Source organism: Spea bombifrons, chromosome 7 (assembly GCF_027358695.1).
Source record: "Spea bombifrons isolate aSpeBom1 chromosome 7, aSpeBom1.2.pri, whole genome shotgun sequence".
Lineage (NCBI taxonomy): Eukaryota > Metazoa > Chordata > Amphibia > Anura > Pelobatidae > Spea > Spea bombifrons.
In genome coordinates this window covers 15397844-15418013 of record NC_071093.1, presented here as the reverse complement: position 1 = coordinate 15418013, position 20170 = coordinate 15397844, and the positions used below count along the sequence as shown (strand labels likewise).

General features: G+C 37.9%; 1 protein-coding gene across 3 annotated transcripts in view; it reads left to right on the top strand.

Annotated features, from left to right (window-relative positions):
- Positions 1–20170, top strand: part of PARD3B (par-3 family cell polarity regulator beta) — a 504041-nt gene that overhangs the window by 172066 nt on the left and 311805 nt on the right. For all 3 annotated transcript variants that reach the window (XM_053471715.1, XM_053471717.1, XM_053471716.1), the window contains exon 10: positions 2059–2187. In XM_053471715.1, coding sequence (XP_053327690.1) covers positions 2059–2187 — 129 coding nt within the window. The remainder of the gene's footprint in view (positions 1–2058; positions 2188–20170) is intronic.

Below are 20170 nucleotides of genomic sequence, written 5' to 3'. Positions count from 1 at the left end.
TAAAATGACTCCAAATTTTGGATTTTATTGAAAGCAAAAATGAAAAGTGCTGACTATAAGAAAACACATTGAGAATAAACAAATCAAAACTACTGTTTTTGTCAAAAAAATTGTTTAATTATTACAACTCCTAAAAAAACGTATTCTCTACACAGTATAAAATCTTATATACTCACCTGCCTATCAGTCTGTGGCTCTGAGATAAGTAGCACATTTTTAGGAATAATATGTCCCATGAGGCTCAGTCAACTTTAAGGCATCTTGAGAATCATGGGCATACCTGGGAACTGTCGGAGTTTCGCCTGGTGAACTCCAGGAGAAGCGCCACTTCTCCGGGTTGACACCTGAATCCTCTGGGTCGCGGGAACAGGGCCTGACACAAACACCCTCCCCGCCCATTTCTATTGAAATTGGTGTCTTTCTTGCAATGTCAGTAAGAAAACCCACTGACATCAGGTAGCCGGAGCCCACAAGTTCCCAGGTATGGTCATGGGATATGTAGTCCACAAAGATTTGGCCCTTTTTAAACCAGCTGTTCTCCACAGCTTGTGAAGAGGAGCACAGACTGGTAGGCAGGACTGTGGGAGATCATGCTGTGTTACACAGCATACACCTTGTGAAGATCGTTCCTTAGTCATACTTTTTGGCCTCTATGCCCACCTTCCCCCTTTTTTTCTGCATGTTAGATAGCATTATGTTTTTACACAATTATCGATTCTGATCTCTTAGAAAGGGGCATATCAGGAGTGGAAATGAGGCCACAGGGATTTCTGTCCCTCTAGAGTGACCTGCCTCTAGTATGGCAGCCCAGAAGCTACCACCACTTTGGACCTGTCTACCTAGGAAGATGACACCATTCCCAGCACCCCCGTGATTCAAACTCCCTGGGCAGCTACCTGCGATGTCTGGTGCTAAGTCTTGCCCTCAGTTGACACACAGATCTCCTAGGGCCACAGATAGATTAGAAGGCTAATTGGCCGCAGAGATCCAGCGTTGAATGGCACCTGGGGACTTTAGCTGGATGTGAACCTTTTGCCTGTATTGTTATACCACAAAGAAATAAAGCATACAGCGCATAAGATATGTACTAACAGCACTGCTCACTTAACATGCATACGTTTTTTAGTTAGAATTGTCCCATTTTACGCATGTGACAATACAGCTATCAATTTCAATTAGGATTTTATTTAACAGACTTGAACTGTGTCTGATGTCTTGTATTTGTAACAAATATGGAAAGCTGTTAACTAAAAAGAAAACATGAAGGTATTCCCAGTTTATAGCAAAAAACAAATATTCTCTGGAAATAGCTTTTGTTAAATTGGAAAATATTACTTAGGTTGTTGAAATGAGATGTCTGATTGTTCATTCTTTTATTCATGTAGGGCAGTGTATCCAATCTTCTCAGAAAGTGGCATTATTTTATTTTTTTCCCCTTCAAATATAATTGTTAAACTAGATGGATTTATTACAGTGTCTTGAGTTGTTCCAGAAAATGAATTAATTCATTCTGTGTAAATATAGACATCCGTTTTCAGTAGGGAAACCTGTTTGAAGTTACAGAGGAAACTTAGAAAATGTAAACTCCAGTAGAACTTTTTTGTTTTATGATTTTTTCATTTGAAATATGCCATTTCATGTTTTTTTACCAGCCTTGCAAGATGTCTTTATTCATGATACAACTTTGATCTGTCAGTTACCTCTCAGTTCACCTGCTTTTATTAGGGTCAAATGCCCATCGTTTCAGTTGGCTTGCGAAACAGATGGTGACACTAGTGAAATTTTGTGAATGCCAGGGTGATTTCATGTTACCCAACCAAAACATCAACTAGGTCCTTAAATCATCATAACACCTTGTATTTTAACAATGCACTTCTGTGATTTATTCATAAAAGAGCAGTTTAATTTTTTTTTTATATAATTGTAATCATAATACAATAACCCCATGGCAAACGATCTTGAGTCTCAGCTAAATTTCCAGTAAATACAGTTGTGTAGGTCTGGCAAAATATCATCTTAAAATAGATAAAAAGGAAATGTGTTTGAATTTATTTCTAGGTAAATGGAAAAGATATGGTCGGAAAAACGCAGGAAGAGCTGGTCGCCATGCTGAGGAGTACCAAACTGGGTGATACCGTTTCACTGGTCGTCGCACGGCAGGATGAAGCCCTTCTACCTCGTGAACTGGTAATATTATTATTATTATTATTATTATTATTATCACACGGTTAGACTGTCCGCCTCTCAGGCAGACTTCTGGTCATGGGCTGCAAATACAGTATATGGAAATCTGTAATGATTTACTGCCAGTCTGTGAAACTTTATTTCCATCCCCTGGTGACATCAGCAGCTATGGGATGTAATTTTTGCCATGGATATCACACAGCTCCTGATTTATAGAGAACTCCATGAATATATCTAACTCTCGAGAAAATGTATGAATGATTTAGAACTGCCGTGACAAGTCATAAAATGTAACCCCGCAGAACTTAAAAGGCATACCAAGGTAAAGTGGCATGGTGATTTGATCCCAGCATGATAAATGCTTGGCTTAACTCATCTGTTATTGTATTACTCATGACGTGTCGGTAAACACTTGCAAATATAACTAATAAGAACTGAGCTTTTCTTGACTTATAATACCAGTAATGATACAGCTCCAGTCCGTATTAAATTGTATCATTTTAACTATACTTTTCTCCTATTTAATTGTCCAAATTATAAAAAAGAAATTTGTTTTTCTTCAATTGTAGTATTGGAAATGTGACTAATTCAGTCCATTTAATGTTCAATTTTTTTTAATACTTTTTGTTCTTATCCTGCCCCAACATTACTGCCAGTTACCTAATCACAGACACGCTTTTTGAAATCCTTTTGGGATATTGAAATACAATTATATTATAATATGATATATATAGTGTGGGTCAACAGGAGAAACAGCAAGGGAAAGTCTCACAATCTCATTGTTTTGGGTAAAAGGAGGCATGTAATCGTCCAACTTCATGAAATAGGGCAATTTGTTTAGTTGCAGGATTTAAAAATAAAATATTTACTCTGTTGACTGCTTATTTTCACTCTTGATAAGATGAATGATTATTGGATATTGAAACACTTTGGGACCACTGGTCTCCACGAATCCATAATGCAGCTTTTAGTTAAGTGTGTTTTTTTCCCTTTTTTTCTTTCTTTCCCTTTTATGTTCTGTTAAGCTGTATTGTAAGTATATGTGTACATATATGTGTTTGTAGATTTTTTTTTCTCTTTTTACAATGAAAAATTAAAATAAAGTATATAAAAAAAAAAAATTAGCAAATGCAACATTTGTTGATTGAAATTGACTTACAACAGTAAAGACTGCCTCCCAAGGTACACGGCATTAAACATAAATCCTTCATGGTGTCCCTGCTGCATTCATCTATTTTATTCAGATATGTAAAAAAAATTAAACCGACTGTATTGCCTGTAAATATGGTTTCCAGGCATACACATTTTTGTTTAGAAACATCATTTTCTTTGTTTCTTTTTCTTGCACAGCCGTCAAATAATGTTCAGAGACAGTTTTGTTTTATAGAAAACTCTTTCATTAGATCATGGGAAATGTATATTTCAAAACCTAGAAGTTCCAAATCTCTTAGGGTACGTTTGCAGATAATGACTGGAGATATGCATCCGCTGTTTTGGAAGTCTAACAAAGAGTTCTTTTCAATGGTGTGTGTCACACTTGTAGCATCTTTGCAATTGCCTCTGATCCTCAAATATTAATATATAACAGTAAACATTTTACCTTTTCAAAAACATAGGCAATTATTATGGCCTTATAAATAAAAGTAAATGCTTAGGAGGTGGTTTCCCTTTATTGTTCCCGTTATTAAAATATTATAATAATGTAAATATAAAATAGTTTTAATGTTATAAATAATCATTGTATTATAAATATATATTTCTTGAATTGTTTTTCGCTTATATAGAAATACACAGCAACTTTTTAGGAGCAGACACTTTTCTTTTTTTCAGACTGTCTAATATAGCTGCACTGCTGATCTGATTAGTTACAAATAAATGTTAATTTGTTTTCAGTCTATACATTTGTCATGTGTTCCCCTAAAGCAAACATTACTTTATAGGATGTTTCCCAAAAACATACGTGGTCTATCCTCACTGCACACTTATTCTAGTAAAAAATCTAGAATAAATGTCAATAGGAATGGGAGCAAAGGATTAAAATGGATTTTTCCGAGCACAGTGAGGTTTTGGTTATAATTATCCCTTAAGTGAGATGATTTTTTTGGATGGAGTACTCATTTTTCATATTTATCAAGTTGTCATTAATCAAGGTCTTAAATTTCCTTCCTTTACTCGAATGTCCTAAACAGTCTCAAAGGTCCACCTTTTTTTCTGTCTGCAACTCAGGGCCACGTCTTTTGAATCCCCTGCCTATACACGGCAAGCAATATCAATTCCGTTATAGACAAAGAATGTCCTGTTCTGCCTTATCTTGATTGATGTAGGTGTGTGTATATTTGACCTCTTATTGAGGGGCAGGCAGGATGGAGGTCTGGCCAAATGCTTCCTTCTCTTGTCTATGAAATGAATTGTCTTTTGTCATCTGAACGGCAAAAATGAGACTTGTGGCTTTCACCAAATGGCCTATCTTGTCCTTTCATCCCATATCTCACTTTCCATGCTGCACATTGTTATTACATTGGTTTATGTGCTTCCTTATTGTTTCTCTCTCTCGTTTGTATGTACTATATATATGCAAAAGTGTGGCCAACATATGCAGACAGCAGTCAGGGGAAGTTGTGAGAAAGGTTAATTTCTGGCTTCTGACCTTATGGAATTTCAGAATATGCACAGGGGTTTTCACTGACATAATGTAAACCTCAATTCCGTGGATTTCTTATCTGTGATTACTTAAAATCAATGAATCATTCCTGAAAAATGTCATCTTAACTGGTGTCTGAAAAACGTTGTTTTTTTATACAATTATGACCGGATACTAGTAAGCAGGTAGTCTTTCTGACATTTTTAAACTTCTTGTTGGCGTATTATAGAAGCGCCGTAAACTTTAAATGAATGTATCTTTTATGTTGCCACATATAGAGAACAACTCTGGCTTGTTATCCATTTAAAACAACATGTTTTAGCCATTGTCATTTAAGAGTATTTGGATGTTATTTACATTTTTAATGTTTTTAACTATTTACTAAAGCAATGAGGTTGTTGTCATCCACAGGGCAAAAAAGAAAAAAAAAACACAATTTCTGTTGAATTTGCATGTAAAATATCTCGGAGGCTACTAGGGAGAGTTGCAGTGATGAGTTGCAGGCCTGTTTGCACGGGTAAAATGCCCTTGTTAAGTACTAATAAAGAAATGAGATAAGTCCTTTTGTTGAAAAAGATGTATGTATGTACAGTTCTACTTATTAAGCACTAACAGATGTTTTTAATATTTTGACATAAAAATGTTAAAGCATGTCATTAAGTACAGTAGATATTTTGATTGGGGGTACAATAGGTATAAATATGTTAGAAAGGAGGTCCCTTCCCGATATCGCTTATAATCAGAGTAATCAGAGTGTTCAACAGTTTGCATATATGTGTTTTGTTTGTGGGCAGGAGTAGCAGAACATGTTGGGTGTATACTTGGTGAGCATATAGCCTTAATTGTAATATATTTTATTTTATTTAGATAGTTATCGTGTTACTGAGATTGTTACTCAAGAACTGTTGTGAAAAGAATTACTAAAGAAAACCCACAACTAATCTTTTAAGTGCTGGTTTACACGTCAAGTGGTAGAATTAATCTCACATGTTGATCATCCGAGAGATGTGTTTGTAACATAATCATCTGTTTTTACAGCATTTTGTTGTCAAAGCTTAAGAATTTTATTGTTTGTTCTCATTTAAGGCAGATTCCTAGTGGATAATCCCAGGATTTAACAGGTTAATAATTACATGGAACTAATTAGCTCTAATGAACCAGTTCTTTGCATTTGAAAACCTTTTTTCAAAATATGGATTAGAAGGAATTTTCCGATTTGCCTTTCTGGATGAGACTTTTGTTTGTATATTTTCCTTGCCCAGTTGGATTTTAAAATAGTGCTTTTGAAAGGCAAGCATTCTATGCATTATGCCACAGACTTGTAATAAGTAATAAGTGCGAACTGATTGACTCCAAGATGTTTTGGAAACAAAAATCGGCTAATTAATCCCAAATTTCCTTGTTTAAACCAAGCGTTCCAGCCAGCCATAGAGTAAGCATTGGTTATCTGTAGCCTGGCATGTTCCTGGACTTTTCCTACCTGTGAAATCTCACAGAGGAACGCTGCATTTGGATGGCTTTCTGGTGTATCTGTTATATTTCTGAGAGAAGAAAAAATTGTATATAAATGTGTGTTCCATTAAAGAGGGACAGCCACCATTTTTGGGGGGATCAGATCAAAGTATCAGGTTAAAAATAGGTATTCAACAGTATTGTGGCGGTCCCACTGCTTGCCTAATATAATGTTTTCAGGCAGCTTCATATTAGCCATTGTTTATATTCTTGCTGTGTTATTTTAGCCCAATATAACAGACAAACACCCTGACACCTTACCATACGACCTGCGGTAAACAATACAGTGGTTTAGTATTAATCACCAGACTCCTGACTTATGAAGATCTATGGAGGAATAGACTTCCCTAGCATTGCCACAAAGAATCAGCTCTGTGAGATGCGTGAGCAGGGAAAGTACCTCAAAAAGTCACATGACTGGCAACAATGGCAGCCTCCAGGTCTGCCGATAAAGAAAGTTAATAAAATTGGATAAAACCAGGTTTTTTCAATACATAAATATTGGCTAGGTTGCTAAATTTGCCTACTATACTGCTTGTTTTGCCACTATTGAAAAAATAGGAGAGAGAAAATAACATTTATTTCTTCGAATTACAAGATCTACTTAAATATATATTTTGAGTAGATCTGGTAATTCTTAAAATAAAATATATTTTGTGAATTAGATTACATACAAACCCAGGGCTTGATTTATCAGTATAACGACCTAGGAACAGGCTATGGTTGAGAATACCCAGGCACACCTAGAGAACGTGGCACAGAACTGCAGAATGTTTTTCGTTTATCTCACGGTTCTCTGTAATGTGTGTGGGAATCCCAGGAAGTCAGCTGATCGGAGATGCTGGAACCACCATGTCTGGCACCAACACTCCTACCTCGGCCAAAAGTAGTGTTTTAGATAATGCACCTTTCGTATTGCAATGTTTGATGGAAAACATCTTGACCACGTCCGCATGCGTTACATATTGAGTTGCACACTTGTGTTTGGTTGTTTGGCTGTTTGCGCTTCTGAACTGGACGCTGAGTATAAATTCCAAGTAAAAAATGTAAAAAGGAACACGCATCCTGGAACAAAATAGCCAGTGTAGCAATCCTATGAACAGGATGCCCCCGATACACTGGAAGCGTGTGTCGCTTGAAGGTTGTATACAGTTAAGGTTTGTGGATCTTGCTAAAACAGGGGAAATGGTTTGGTGTCCACCCAGACCACTAGACTCCAGCTGCTCTGACATAGAACATCCCAGCTTTTCTTAAATGATGCAGAATTAAGGCAAAGCTATTATGTTTAGAGCCCTTGGGGAATTAATATATATTTTCTATGCAAAATCATGTCATTTGCATTAACATACTTAAAATAAATAAATGAAATTTTTTTTAAAGGTTGTGTCTTGCATGGCATTCCATTCAGACTAAACCTTAAGACAGATTTCCAAACCTGTCTTTCTCTAATTTTATCTTTGTGCTAAAGCTTTGTCCTATCATTCAACGAGTAGGTGAAAGACTTTTACCAGTCGTATTAAAAGCTCAGCGTTGTAGTCATCCACCTTATATCACGAGAATAAACCTGACATGTCAAAAACTCTTGAAGGTCATGCTTCAGTGCAGAAACTACAGCAGTAATATACCTTCTGGTGGCAGAACTACATCTGAGTAATGTGCAATTATAGAATACTATGTGCAGACACAGGAAGGCAAAGCACAGTGTGAAATTGGTATTACAGAGGGCAACAAGAATGATTGAAGGTTCAAAATATGATTGGAGATTAGCCAGACCTGACATCTATAAGTTGGGAGTAGAAAAAGTAAAGATGACCTCCCCAATATCCCCATCGTAGCACAGAAAAGAGAAGAATTCTATTGATTCCTGCAAGCTGTTTGAAATAATAACGAAGAGTAAAACAATAGGTCATGTGCAGGAGTTTAGCTGAAGAGCAAACCGCTCTATATATCTTGCAGTGTTCTGTCCGAGGTAGAAATGCAAACAGCTGACCTGTTAAATAAGAACGAAGTATAGATCTAATGATAACATTACCATTAATATATTGTTTCAGAAAACCCCACCTTTCTATGGAAAAAGTCTTTTGATTACTATTTATAATCAAAATATTATATATGGTTTTCCCTAGATTAGAGACATACATTTTAATAAGAAAGTATACTTTCTAAGTAAGCTATGTATGATGATCTTCAAAATATATGTAATTCTGTTTCTGTCCATTCCCAATTTTTTTTTGTTTTCAGCGAAATGGGGAAAATATAATATGTATTTTTTTCAAGGTATAATCTTCCAAATTTCAGATATATGTATATATGGGACAAAACGCGGGGGCTTATTTGACACTGGCCTATTTTGATTTAGTTATATCCCCTTATCCACACATTATCTTCCATATTGTCCCAGCAAAGCTGCAGAAAGCAGCCATTGTGTTTTGACTTGACATTAGATTAGATATTTTAGGCAAGTCTTTGGCTTTATTACATTCTACTCACTGAAATGGAATGTGAACAATGTTTCCCAATATCCACTTTTTTAATTTATCAATTTATATATTATTCTGGAAGGGTCTTGAAAAAAATGCACTAGAGATGAGTATTCCGTAACACATCATACGTATTTTGCAATCCAAATATTGCTTGATTTAGAAGAAGAATGCTGTGACCTTATATACACTTTGTTGTGGAATCTTCTGTTTTTTCCTTTAAATTAACCATAAATTATATGTCAAAAAGTGAATACTGAGGCAATAAAAATGTAAATGTGACAGCACTCTCCAGGAATGCAGCTTAGGTGCACCCATGTGAACTGAACTCAGGGGTTTGCAAGCAAAGTTTAGGGATTTTAAAATGTTTAGTTTAATTCATATGTACCATGAAATCTTGAGTCTTATACGCATTTGTGTAATACATATTCTAATTTCAGAATTACATTTTTCCAGAAAATGTATATATTGGCCACATTTTGCACATATGAATAATATACACCCTCTTTATCCCCTTAACGACAATCCATGTACATGTACGGCGTGATGATGCAATATGGTAGTGACAATCCCCGTACATGTACGTGGTAGCGTTATTTGCAGTTGATTGCGGCGGTTTTGCCGCGATCGGCGGCATCACGGTTTTCCTGGAAGCCTCACAAGTGAGGCTGTCCAGGCAAACAAAAAAAAAAAGTTTTTCAGACCTTGCAAATCACCGGTCTGTTAAACACGGCCCCCGAGCCAGATTCAAATCTGATGAGGGGCATTCCAGGCTGCCTCTTCATTGATCTTTATCTTTATAAAAGATAATTATGTATTCTTTGTGGAGGTGTTTTTTTGGTTAATATTAAGAGTGCTGTCTTGTTTTTCTTCAAATTACTGCATATTCTCTCTTTTAGGATTACATATCCCTTTTATGACTAGCTGCTCCCTACCTTTCAATTCTCCATCAAAGGGAGTTTATTTTGGGTTATATATCTGTGGAGCCCATTTGACAAATTTTCTCCCACTTTGGAATAATTCCCTTGATGTCGAGATAAAGCATTAAGTAGATATAGCTCAGCACAGTCACCGTGAAATATCTAGATTTCGTATTTCGAATACATTTCTTGTTTTAATAATTACTTATGCTAATACATTCAATAAACATAAATCACCCCCACCTAGAGGCCTGCAGGTCTTCCGGGCCTTAACTAGAGGGGAACTTCCCATAAATATTGGAAAACTGTTTTATTTTGTAAGACATGTTTGTGTGTGTGTGATTTAAGTATTCTTGCAAGGATTCCTATTTAAATATAATGAAATCAGAACAATGCCTGTTTTACATTACATGATATAAAAGAGTCCTTAGACAACTTTTAAAAAAAAACAATAAATTGTGTGCTACATTTTAGACTCGGTCCAACACAGCCTAATACAAAATACAATTGTAATACTAATACCTAATACAATTCTAATACAAAAAATAGCAGTGATTATTAAACATATAATGTTGAGTATCACAGTGTTATGGGGGAAGTCGGTTACTTCTCCAGATTGTTGCGTTTTTGTTTGTTTTCCTTTTTTGACTATCTTTATTGAATAAGGGATAATGTTCAGATCACTTTTCTTCATTGAGGAAGCAGATTAGTAAATTAATTACGTGACCAACCACAGACAGTACAAAGCTATTATCCTATTAGTCATTTATCCTAATTCTGCTAGTATTTCCTGCCAGCTGTTGTCATGTAACAGCGGGAGAGGTAGCTGTCTGCTAAACTCAGGAGACAACCTTGATTTGCTTAATTGCCTGCGACCATGTAGAGTGCCCTCTAATTAGAACATTCCGCAAGGTGCATCTTCGTATAACAGAAGACTCGGTACATCTGCTGGTCTAAGTTTAATCATGACTTCCTTAAATGACCCCCCTCCCAAAGCAAAGAGGTTAAAGAAGACTAATTATATCCCAAGGTGAAATGACTGATAACATATTTACAATAATCCAGTTTTCCATTTTTCCAAATGTAATAGATAGACATTTTGATTGTAAATTAGCACTGCAGAACGGTAAGTTGTTGGTATATTTTCCAAAAAAGGCTGTTATAATGGACAGTCATACATGTTTTCTAGTTAAAATGTATGAAATACTTATCAATTATATATGTCACCAACTCAAGCTTCCAGTATATGTGCCAAACCAGACTGCAAATAGATTGTAAGCTCATAAGAGCAGGGCCCTGTTCTCAAGGTGTGTCGTTCTCAAGGTGTGTCGATATTATCATCAGGTTTCTATATTGTCAGATTTAATGTTGTTGATGTTCATTGTCCCTTATTGTAATTTGTGCAGCGGAACATGCTGGCTCTCTACCTGTGAGGCCAAAAAGTTGCTGGGACGTCACCAGCTACATTTATTTTGGAAACTGTACTCAGAAGTCGAGTAGACATTTTGAGGCTGTTTACATAGAATTTAAAACTTAGCCACACAAAGAACCTATTTCCTACTTCCCGTAGCAGGCTACCCGAAGCGCTCGCTCAAATGAAGTACTTCACATGGGGATGGGGCTATCCACTTACAAACAGCATTAGATTGGTTTGGAGTGTTGCGGGGAACTTGGGCAGTGAGTAGGCATGATTAAACGCCTCTCTACTGCCCTGGTGCAAAGTGACCCGAAGAACTAGGGAAGCAACACTTCACCCGAAGACTAAAAATTGGAGAGTTCAGGTCAGGCTACCTGGAGCTCTAACTCCTTCAGGAATGGCTTATTGGGGAGTTGGAGCTACTGAGCAATGAGGGGCTGCCCTAGATATCTTAAATCTGTATAGGAGTGGGAGGTTAATAGGACACTGAGTAGGTGTGCCTAAACAACCCAGAGGCAAAGCAAGGGGACCCGGATAAGCATTGCTTCACCTAGAGAGTGTAGGTAAGGTAGTACTGTGTAGTAATGTTCATCTGATAGCATTATACAAAGGAAGGAAGCAATAATCTCTGCTTTAGCAGCATGTCTCTAAGTGAACTGGGAGTTTGGGCTATGAAGTCAGCCCTTCATAGTGCATAGATAATGCAGTGGAATGAAATATTCATTTTATGGTGGTTTTCTCACAACTCACTGTTTAGTTACACCTTCACTACTGGTTTTATATCACATAGCTTTATTTCCAAGCTGAGAGAGATCTTATAGTACACAGGTTATACTGGAACATAGAAGTTTGAGGACATTCTGTCTCCTAAGCATGTTTGGGGCCCTAAAATGTCTACTAAGGCTGGAGGAATTTGTGGTCTTGGCGGGATCTGTGTATATTGAAATTAATAATGTTTTGCTAAGTCCTAACGGAAACAAGGTAAAAAGTGGAAAAACATTAAAGGTGACTGGTTGGTGGGAAAACTGCAAAGGCCACAATGACCAAGGTTGGCAATGAAAGACAGCTTTGTTTTTCTCTGAAATTAACACGGAAAAGCACACAAGATAAATTACCTGCATTTGCTGCAGACCAGACACAGGAAGGATGCTGGGAAGATCAGCATATTGTCTAGTTTAAATACAATTTACCTACATATAAACATTAACCATTTCAGATCAGGGGAAGATTTGAGGAGTTGATATTTACTAAATAAAAGTAAAGATCTTATCTCATCATCATTTAATTTAATTAAATTGTTAGCATTATTACTTTATCCATCATTTACAAAATATTCTCCAGCACTGTACAAAAGTGCAAAGCCAGTAAAATCATTAAACCACAAAGTAGGCGATTAAATGTGAAGCGTTTCTCAGGTTAAGTTACTAAAATAAAAACTTGGGGTGAAGTTCACAGAATTTAGTGAACATTATACAGTACTATTGTAGTCATTTTTAGTAAGTAAATACGTACTTATACATTTAAAACCCAATTGGAAATAATGGACAACCTGTTTCCGTTACAAAAATTTTTTTTTCTTCTTTTGGCATCGATGGATTCTAGGAGCAGCTGTCTTGCTCTTCATGCTCAGTTAGGATCCGGAGCTTTCAATGTGGTTAACGTGAACCTGTCAGTACCAACCTGTAAATAGGGAGTGGAAGGTTACAAGGTTCTCCTCTCGTGAGATGCATGTATGAAACTGTAAACTTTAACAAAGCGGATGTGATATTTGGAGAGAGGGAATTCTGGAGTTTAACTTTTCAGCATAAGCATTGCGTTCAATTGTCTTCAGTTCCACATTAGAGATTTTCAGCTCTGCTCCCACTGGCCTTTTCAGCTTTGGAAATGGCACTCTGGCGACTTGACATCACTTATCACCACCAAGCAGTCAGGCAAGGGGCAAACAACACATTTCTTGAGGCCAGGTTTGTACGACCTGCCAAGAACATCAGGGCAAAGTGGGACAAAAGAGCCCAGCTCTGCATTGAGCACGCCGACAGGATCAGTGGTTAAGCGTTTAAGCTTAGTACAAAGGAAAAGATGAATAGCTTAATGCCAACTATGAATATTTCATTAGGTCTGTGTGCCTAATAAAATAAATTGTTGTATATGACAGCTATCAGTGACTTAACCCCCTAGACTCAGGTATGATTTCAAGCCTCTCAGCAAGAGAATTAAATGTTACCCAACATCGAGCAGCTCCAATAGGACCACACTGACCAGTTTTTCAGGATTCATACATATTCCACTTGTTGCTGACCAGCACAGGCATACCTCAGACCATATCCTGCTGGGAAGTACTTTACATGTGCCTTGTCAGCAGCATGTTAAATGCATGTCTTGTTTGTTTTCGCCTACTAATCTCCCTGGTCCCTTCCCCACCTAGCCTACCTTATCTACGCAGCATCGCAGGGGTTGACGGAAGCGGAAATCCGTAGGTTCGCCTTCAGGGGTTAAAGGGCCGTGCAAACGACTCTATTGGCCTTTTTAACTCCTGACGGAGAACCTACGATGCTGCATAGATAACGGGAGCAGAAACCCATAGGTTTGCCGTCAGGGGTTAACTTGGAGCAGCTGGGCCGGCAGAGGCCACTGGTCTCACTGCTCCAACAGTTAAAAGTACGTACGAACGACCAATAAAGTCTCTTGTACAGACCTTTAACTGTTGGAGCAGGGAGACCAGTGGTCTCTGCCAACCTAGTTGCTGGACCAGGATTTTAAGTCTGTACGAGCGACTTTATTGGTCGCCAGCAGGGGGGTTGTCTGCCATCAGTGATGGTAGAGGAGGCCCCTGCAGGCGACCAATAGAGTTGCTCGTACGGACATTTAAAATCCTGGCGCCAAAGCTGCTGCGTAGTCCGTACCACGTTAACCCTGTATTAACCCCTTCTACAAAAAACAAAGAAAAAAAGAACACTAAGAATGTACACGAATATTCGCCCGGACACAGGAACGGGCGAATATTCACAGGAATCCGAAGATTTTTTCCCCCCGCGAAGACGAACACAAAGGGTTGGCCAACGCCCAAGTCTATTTGCAACAGTCCCAAACCTGCGAAGCATCTTTATTTAGGAGGGACAGTGCCTGTTTCGTAGTTAGCTCAGAATGTTTGTCGTGACTCAATCATAAACAATATCATACTGTTCAGCAGCCCTAAAATTCACACTAGTATTTATATAAACAGAAAAAAAACAACATTTATTGATTGGTGATGGCTTGTAATAAATATATAGTATGCTAATAAACACGTATGTCTAACACTCATATAAAAATCTTAGCTAATTGAAAAATACCGTATTTGCTCGATTATAACACAAGGTTTTTTTCAGAGCAAAAAGGGGGGTATAAGGCATATCTGGTGGATGAGTGGCATATAGGGGGTATAATGCATATCTGGGGATATAAGGCATATCAGGAAGGCAGAGTGGCATATAGGGGGTATAAGTCATATCTGGGGACAGAGTGGTATGTAGGGGGTGTAAGGCATAGGGAGGCAGAGTGGCATATAGGGGGGTATAAAGTATATCTGGGGGTCAGAGTATCAAGCCATGGGGCAGATGTGCATACCTGGGGGGGGGGTCAGGATGGCAAATAAAAGGAAATAAAACAAAAATGCATTTACCTATGGTTTCATCATACATTTCATACAATTCTAGCTTATTAATATAGAAATTACCAATGTTATTTTCTGTTCTGCTGTGTTTGATGACTGCCATCTTCCTGTAGCATCGCTGGCACTTCATTCCTTCTTCACGCTAAGACGTTTGTAATAAAATTCTTTCATGGAAATACACAATCTACATTTCTCAGAATGTATCTATTTATGGGAGCCTAGAGTACTGAGAATTACACAGATTGACTCACTGAGACAGTGTTGGGTGTATGGAAGAACCCCGTAACAGTGTTAGGGGTTAGTTTAATATGGTGCAGCAATTTCAGCATGCATTGGATATCTTGAACATAAGACCGAAGGTTTTGTAGGTAGTAAAATTGGTTGACTATATGAATTTAAAGTCTACAGAATATATTAGCAGTCTCCCTTATATGTAGGGTTTTAAACATATATATTTTGTTAGATCTCTCTAGTTTATTATGCTGCAATCAAATCCAAAGATTTTAGCTATTCCATACAAGTTCTTGCCTGGGTGCTGTTTAAAATGTGGAAATAAGTTAAAAGGTAATTATGTCATTCCGATTAAGTAATTGATGCTTGAAAATTTACTCAAGTAGATGTATTTGCAAATACTGAAATCAGGCAATGTATAAAATGACTGCATGGTTGCATTCCCCCTAAAATAGTGTATTTTAGCTTAAATCCAGTATTAATTCATAGTAATAGTGCAATTAGAGGTGGTAATTATTCATTGCTGTACAGTAGCTCTGCAATATAAGAGCGACCCTCCTGTGTCCCATGCAGTCCCTTTAAAATGAATGCATATGAAAATATTTTTTAAGCACTTTAATATACATTAATTAAACCTGAAAACAAAATAAAATACCTTAAGGAGAAGCTGCATCTCCGGTTAATCAGTGTCAGGAAAGTGCTCCCACTGGATTTACCACATATGTGCACACGTGGTCTGGTTCACCAATGGGAAGTATATGTCGCGTGAGGGGATGTGTTTGACATCTTCTGCACAGAAAATAGCTGGGATTAGAGAAAGGCAAATGGTATGGGAGGGTTCTGCAGAATTCTCCCATGAACTTGCAGAGTGACCACACAGCTATTATATGCATTAAAATGCATATGAAGGGCAACAACTGATTGTCCCGCATGGTACTTCTAATGCAGTCTAAATCCAAAGGTAAATGGCATCTGATAGGAGACAGTTGGTGAAAAAAGTCATGTACATTGGGGGTACTTGGTTAAATACTTCAATGCACCATTTGTTCTTGGGCCACCTACCCTTGACTGTGACTTAACACGTTTTTATTCCCAACACAGAACTTTCACACTGTTTGTCCTCCTTGCCATACTCTACAGAACCTTAAATTATATATTATATTAATTATATGCCCATTATTCTGGGGCATTCACAAGAGATTCTCTCATCTCTCAAACCAGCCCATTATACCACAACCTACCAGAAGGCCCCAGTAGGACATGGATCCATGTGTGGGTTGCCCTTTTTCCTTTAGTATTAGTACCTAAGAAAGTTGAAAACTGCAACTGTGTCTGTGGCCAGCTCAACTTACATGGTCCCTAGGTAGAAGTCATTTCTGATAACTGAATATGAAAGGTGTTTACCTGCGCACTTATATATCGTTGGTTGATACTAGTATAGAGGTGTTTTTTTATCCACCACTACAGTGCCGCGTTTCTGTAGGTAAGCACAATCACCCTGGTGTTTGCGCACACGAAGAAGAAATACTTTGTAATTTCTGGTTTTCCTCTTATTAACAGATATAGGACCAACTTATACTCACAACTGGTGACATTGTATCTATATTTACTTTCAGCGCTGTTATGGAAGAATGGGAGCCATACAGTATTCCAGCGTTCCTTTCAGACCAATTAAGTTGGTTATAAATGACTTTTACTAAAATAAACAAGATTATTCTAGTAATCTAAATGACCCAACAAATTTCAATTCCTGGAGTGTTGTTAAAATAGTTAAATGTATGTAATAGTATTTTAATTGCCCTGCTATTTTTCTATATTCAGGCGATAATATCGTTGTTTATGATACAAACGCAGTAATGCATTTTATCTTGTCATAAATCATTTAACATTAGCTTTAGAACTTGGTTTGTCTCAATCCCACAACGTCTTTGTAAAACTTAAATGTATTTTTAACATTTTGGGTTGGTTATTTTGCCTCCCAATACAAAATACGATGGTGTGTCTCAGGATATGTGGCCCTTGCTCTCTCCAGTGCGAATAAACCCTTTTTATTTCTCTGTTACTGCATTGTGACTGTTCCTAGCTTCAAAGATTTGTCATTGGATTTGATTCCTCAATCCACGCAATGAAGCTGGGCCATTTGGTACCGCAGATGTTCAAAGGGGATTATCCTTGAAGGGAACATGACAATACATTGGGTGCATTTAGGTATTAACTACAACCCCATATAATATCTTTAGCGGCAAATAACCCCTTGCACCAGTGTTGTGATATCACATTTGCTTAAAGCGTATTTGCTTACTTCTGTCACAATAACTAAATTGGGAAAGCGGTGGAAACAACATGCATTACTGACGCCAAGAAAATGGCAGCCAACGTCTAACCAGCTGATGTGATCCTCTACTAGAATCACATTAATTGACCCTGGAACCTGCTGTACCAATCAATGTTAGTCAATGAGCTAAGTTACCAGCAATATTTTACATTTCTCATAATCTAATAGACTTGGTGTTAAATGTGCAAGGTCACTTTTTCTGTTCATGTAAAACTATCCCACCTCAAATTGTCTCAAAACTGCTTCCAACTGCTTAAGCGTTAGGGGATGACTGCTCATGTTGCATCAGGCGGATGTCAATGTGGCCTGACAGCCGCCCAACGCACACCTGCAGCTTACCGCTGCAGAACTCGCACACTGTGCGACAAAACTCTTTCGCCCAGGTTCCTGCTTCCCTGGGTGGGAAAAGAGTTTCATCATACAGTGTGTGGGCACCACAGCAGTATGCTGTGGGCCCACGTTATCAGACGTGGCCAGCCAGTGGACCAGTGAAATCTGCAAGAGAGGTAATTTGGAGAGAAATGGGACAGGTAGGCTGCTTCACGGGCAGAGGTCAGGGACAGGCAGGCTGCTTCACGGGCAGAGGTGGCACAGGCAGGCTGCTTCAGGGGCAGAGGTGGCACAGGCAGGCTGTTTCAGGGGCAGAGGTGGCCCAGGCAGGCTGCTTCAGAGGCAGAGGTGGCCCAGGCAGGCTGCTTAAGGGGCAGAGGTGGCCCAGGCAGGCTGCTTCAGGGGCAGAGGTGGCCCAGGTAGGCTGCTTCAGGGGCAGAGGTGGCCCAGGCAGGGTGCTTCAGGGGCAGAGGTGGCCCAGGCAGGGTGCTTCAGGGGCAGAGGTGGCCCAGGCAGGCTGCTTCAGGGGCAGAGGTGGTCCAGGCAGGCTGTTTTAGGGGCAGAGGCCTATCACATCAATGCCTGGCTTAGTGTATGGTGGTGGGTGTTATGCTGTAACACCATCAATGTCTGGCTAACTATATAGTGATAGGATTTATGCTGATTTTTAGTTTTTTCCAGTTGACATACGGTTTACAAATTCATGAAATAACTATTCTTGCTAACATAAATTTTTTTGTGTGTGGTGGGGTGACACATACAGGATCCTCCCCGGGTTGCCAAAGCTGTGGCAGACATTATTGCTATGCATTTACATTAAAAAAATTTTATCATGTATTGTTTCCTACAAGGTACAAAGTATGAATAGTTCTTTGTGACTATTTGTATTTTCTGTATATATAACTGCTAGAAAATGTTTTTTTGACACTTTCATAATTGATTCTCAGGCTACAACGCTGCCATTTGTACTCTGTAGGTCTCTGTACACGTCAAAATATAAACCCTTCAGGGCACAGAGTACTTTAGCCTGTGTTTACATAGTCTCTGTTTTTACTGTTCAATTCCCCTTTTTTTTCTTTTCTATTATTTATATTTCACTATGCACATTTCTGAATCTACACAAGTAAAAATATACATACGTGCCTTTTAGAAGCCAGCATTAAAATTCTTGGTTTGTATTTATAGTGTGTTCCAAGGCTTATACTGAAATTTGTTCTGTCAGTGTATATGAGCGAATTGGGAAAAGGTGGTGAAATAAGACTCCTTAATACACTTTAAGGCCAAATAATTAAAAAAGTATTAAACAAATAAACATGCAGCTGATATCGCACCTTTAATGGACTTGCGCTGAGATATAGAAGTAATCTGAGTACACATTAAATAGTGACATGTTTCAAACCAATGTGCCAAGTAATGCCAGCTGTCATAACACATTATATACTAACAACAATAACACTGCTGCTCTATGGAAACTTTGAAACAGATGTAACTGCTTTTTAAGGAGCACTGGTCTATAGACGCGATCCTTAGGGACACTTTTAAACTCAAGTCATGTAGATCTGGTTACAGTGATCATTCATGACCTTTTAGCAGAGAAATTAATTTATTCTTAATCTGCTTCTGTGTTGAATCACCCTGAAGTAAAGTCTCTCCTGCTATGTCATTCTAAGCAGGTAGAAAATATCAACAGAATGCGTATCCAAAGTGTCATCCAAATCCCGTTGTCTGTCCTAATTTCCTCGCCTGATGTCCGTATTTGTTGGGAGTTCAGATTGATTGGCAGATATAAGTGTATCACAGTGTCCTACAGCCATAAAAGTCTCTATAATGAGTACAGAAAGGGCAGAAAATTAACTTATTAAAAAAAAAATAATAAACATTGCTGGATAGGGGGTTTGTATTACACCAAAGTACAAAATACGCTTTGACCTCTACTATCTATATAAATAAACCATATTTTGTATTATGCCTGAGATTTTAGAGTAGCTTTTCAACTATTTGGCTTATTTAAGCAAGTACCACACTGGACAATATTGTAGCATTCTAAACCTTCAAGGGGAATTAGCACATAATAATAATAGTGATATATTGAAGAGTTATCTTTTTAGGAACATCCCTCACCTCTAAGCGTACCATTCAGTGGTTATCTTTCTATATGAAGTCAAGCGTCAAACATTTCTGCATTTACTGCATGAAGGGTGTTGACATCTTAATGGGATGTTAGGAAGACTCACCAGCGTCTAACAATTCTAAAGACCATTGCGGGAAGAGTTGACCTCTCAAAGTTAAAAAAAAATAATTGTGAGCTCAATAAATTCACCCCAATCGAGAAAATTCGAAGTGAAAGTAGAGATGGTTTAACCTGTGTTGTTTGTATATGCAGAACACACATTTTTTAATGACGAAATCTGTGGTATGAGGAACAAAAAATTATTTAAAAAAATAATATATACAGAAAGGGGGGCGTG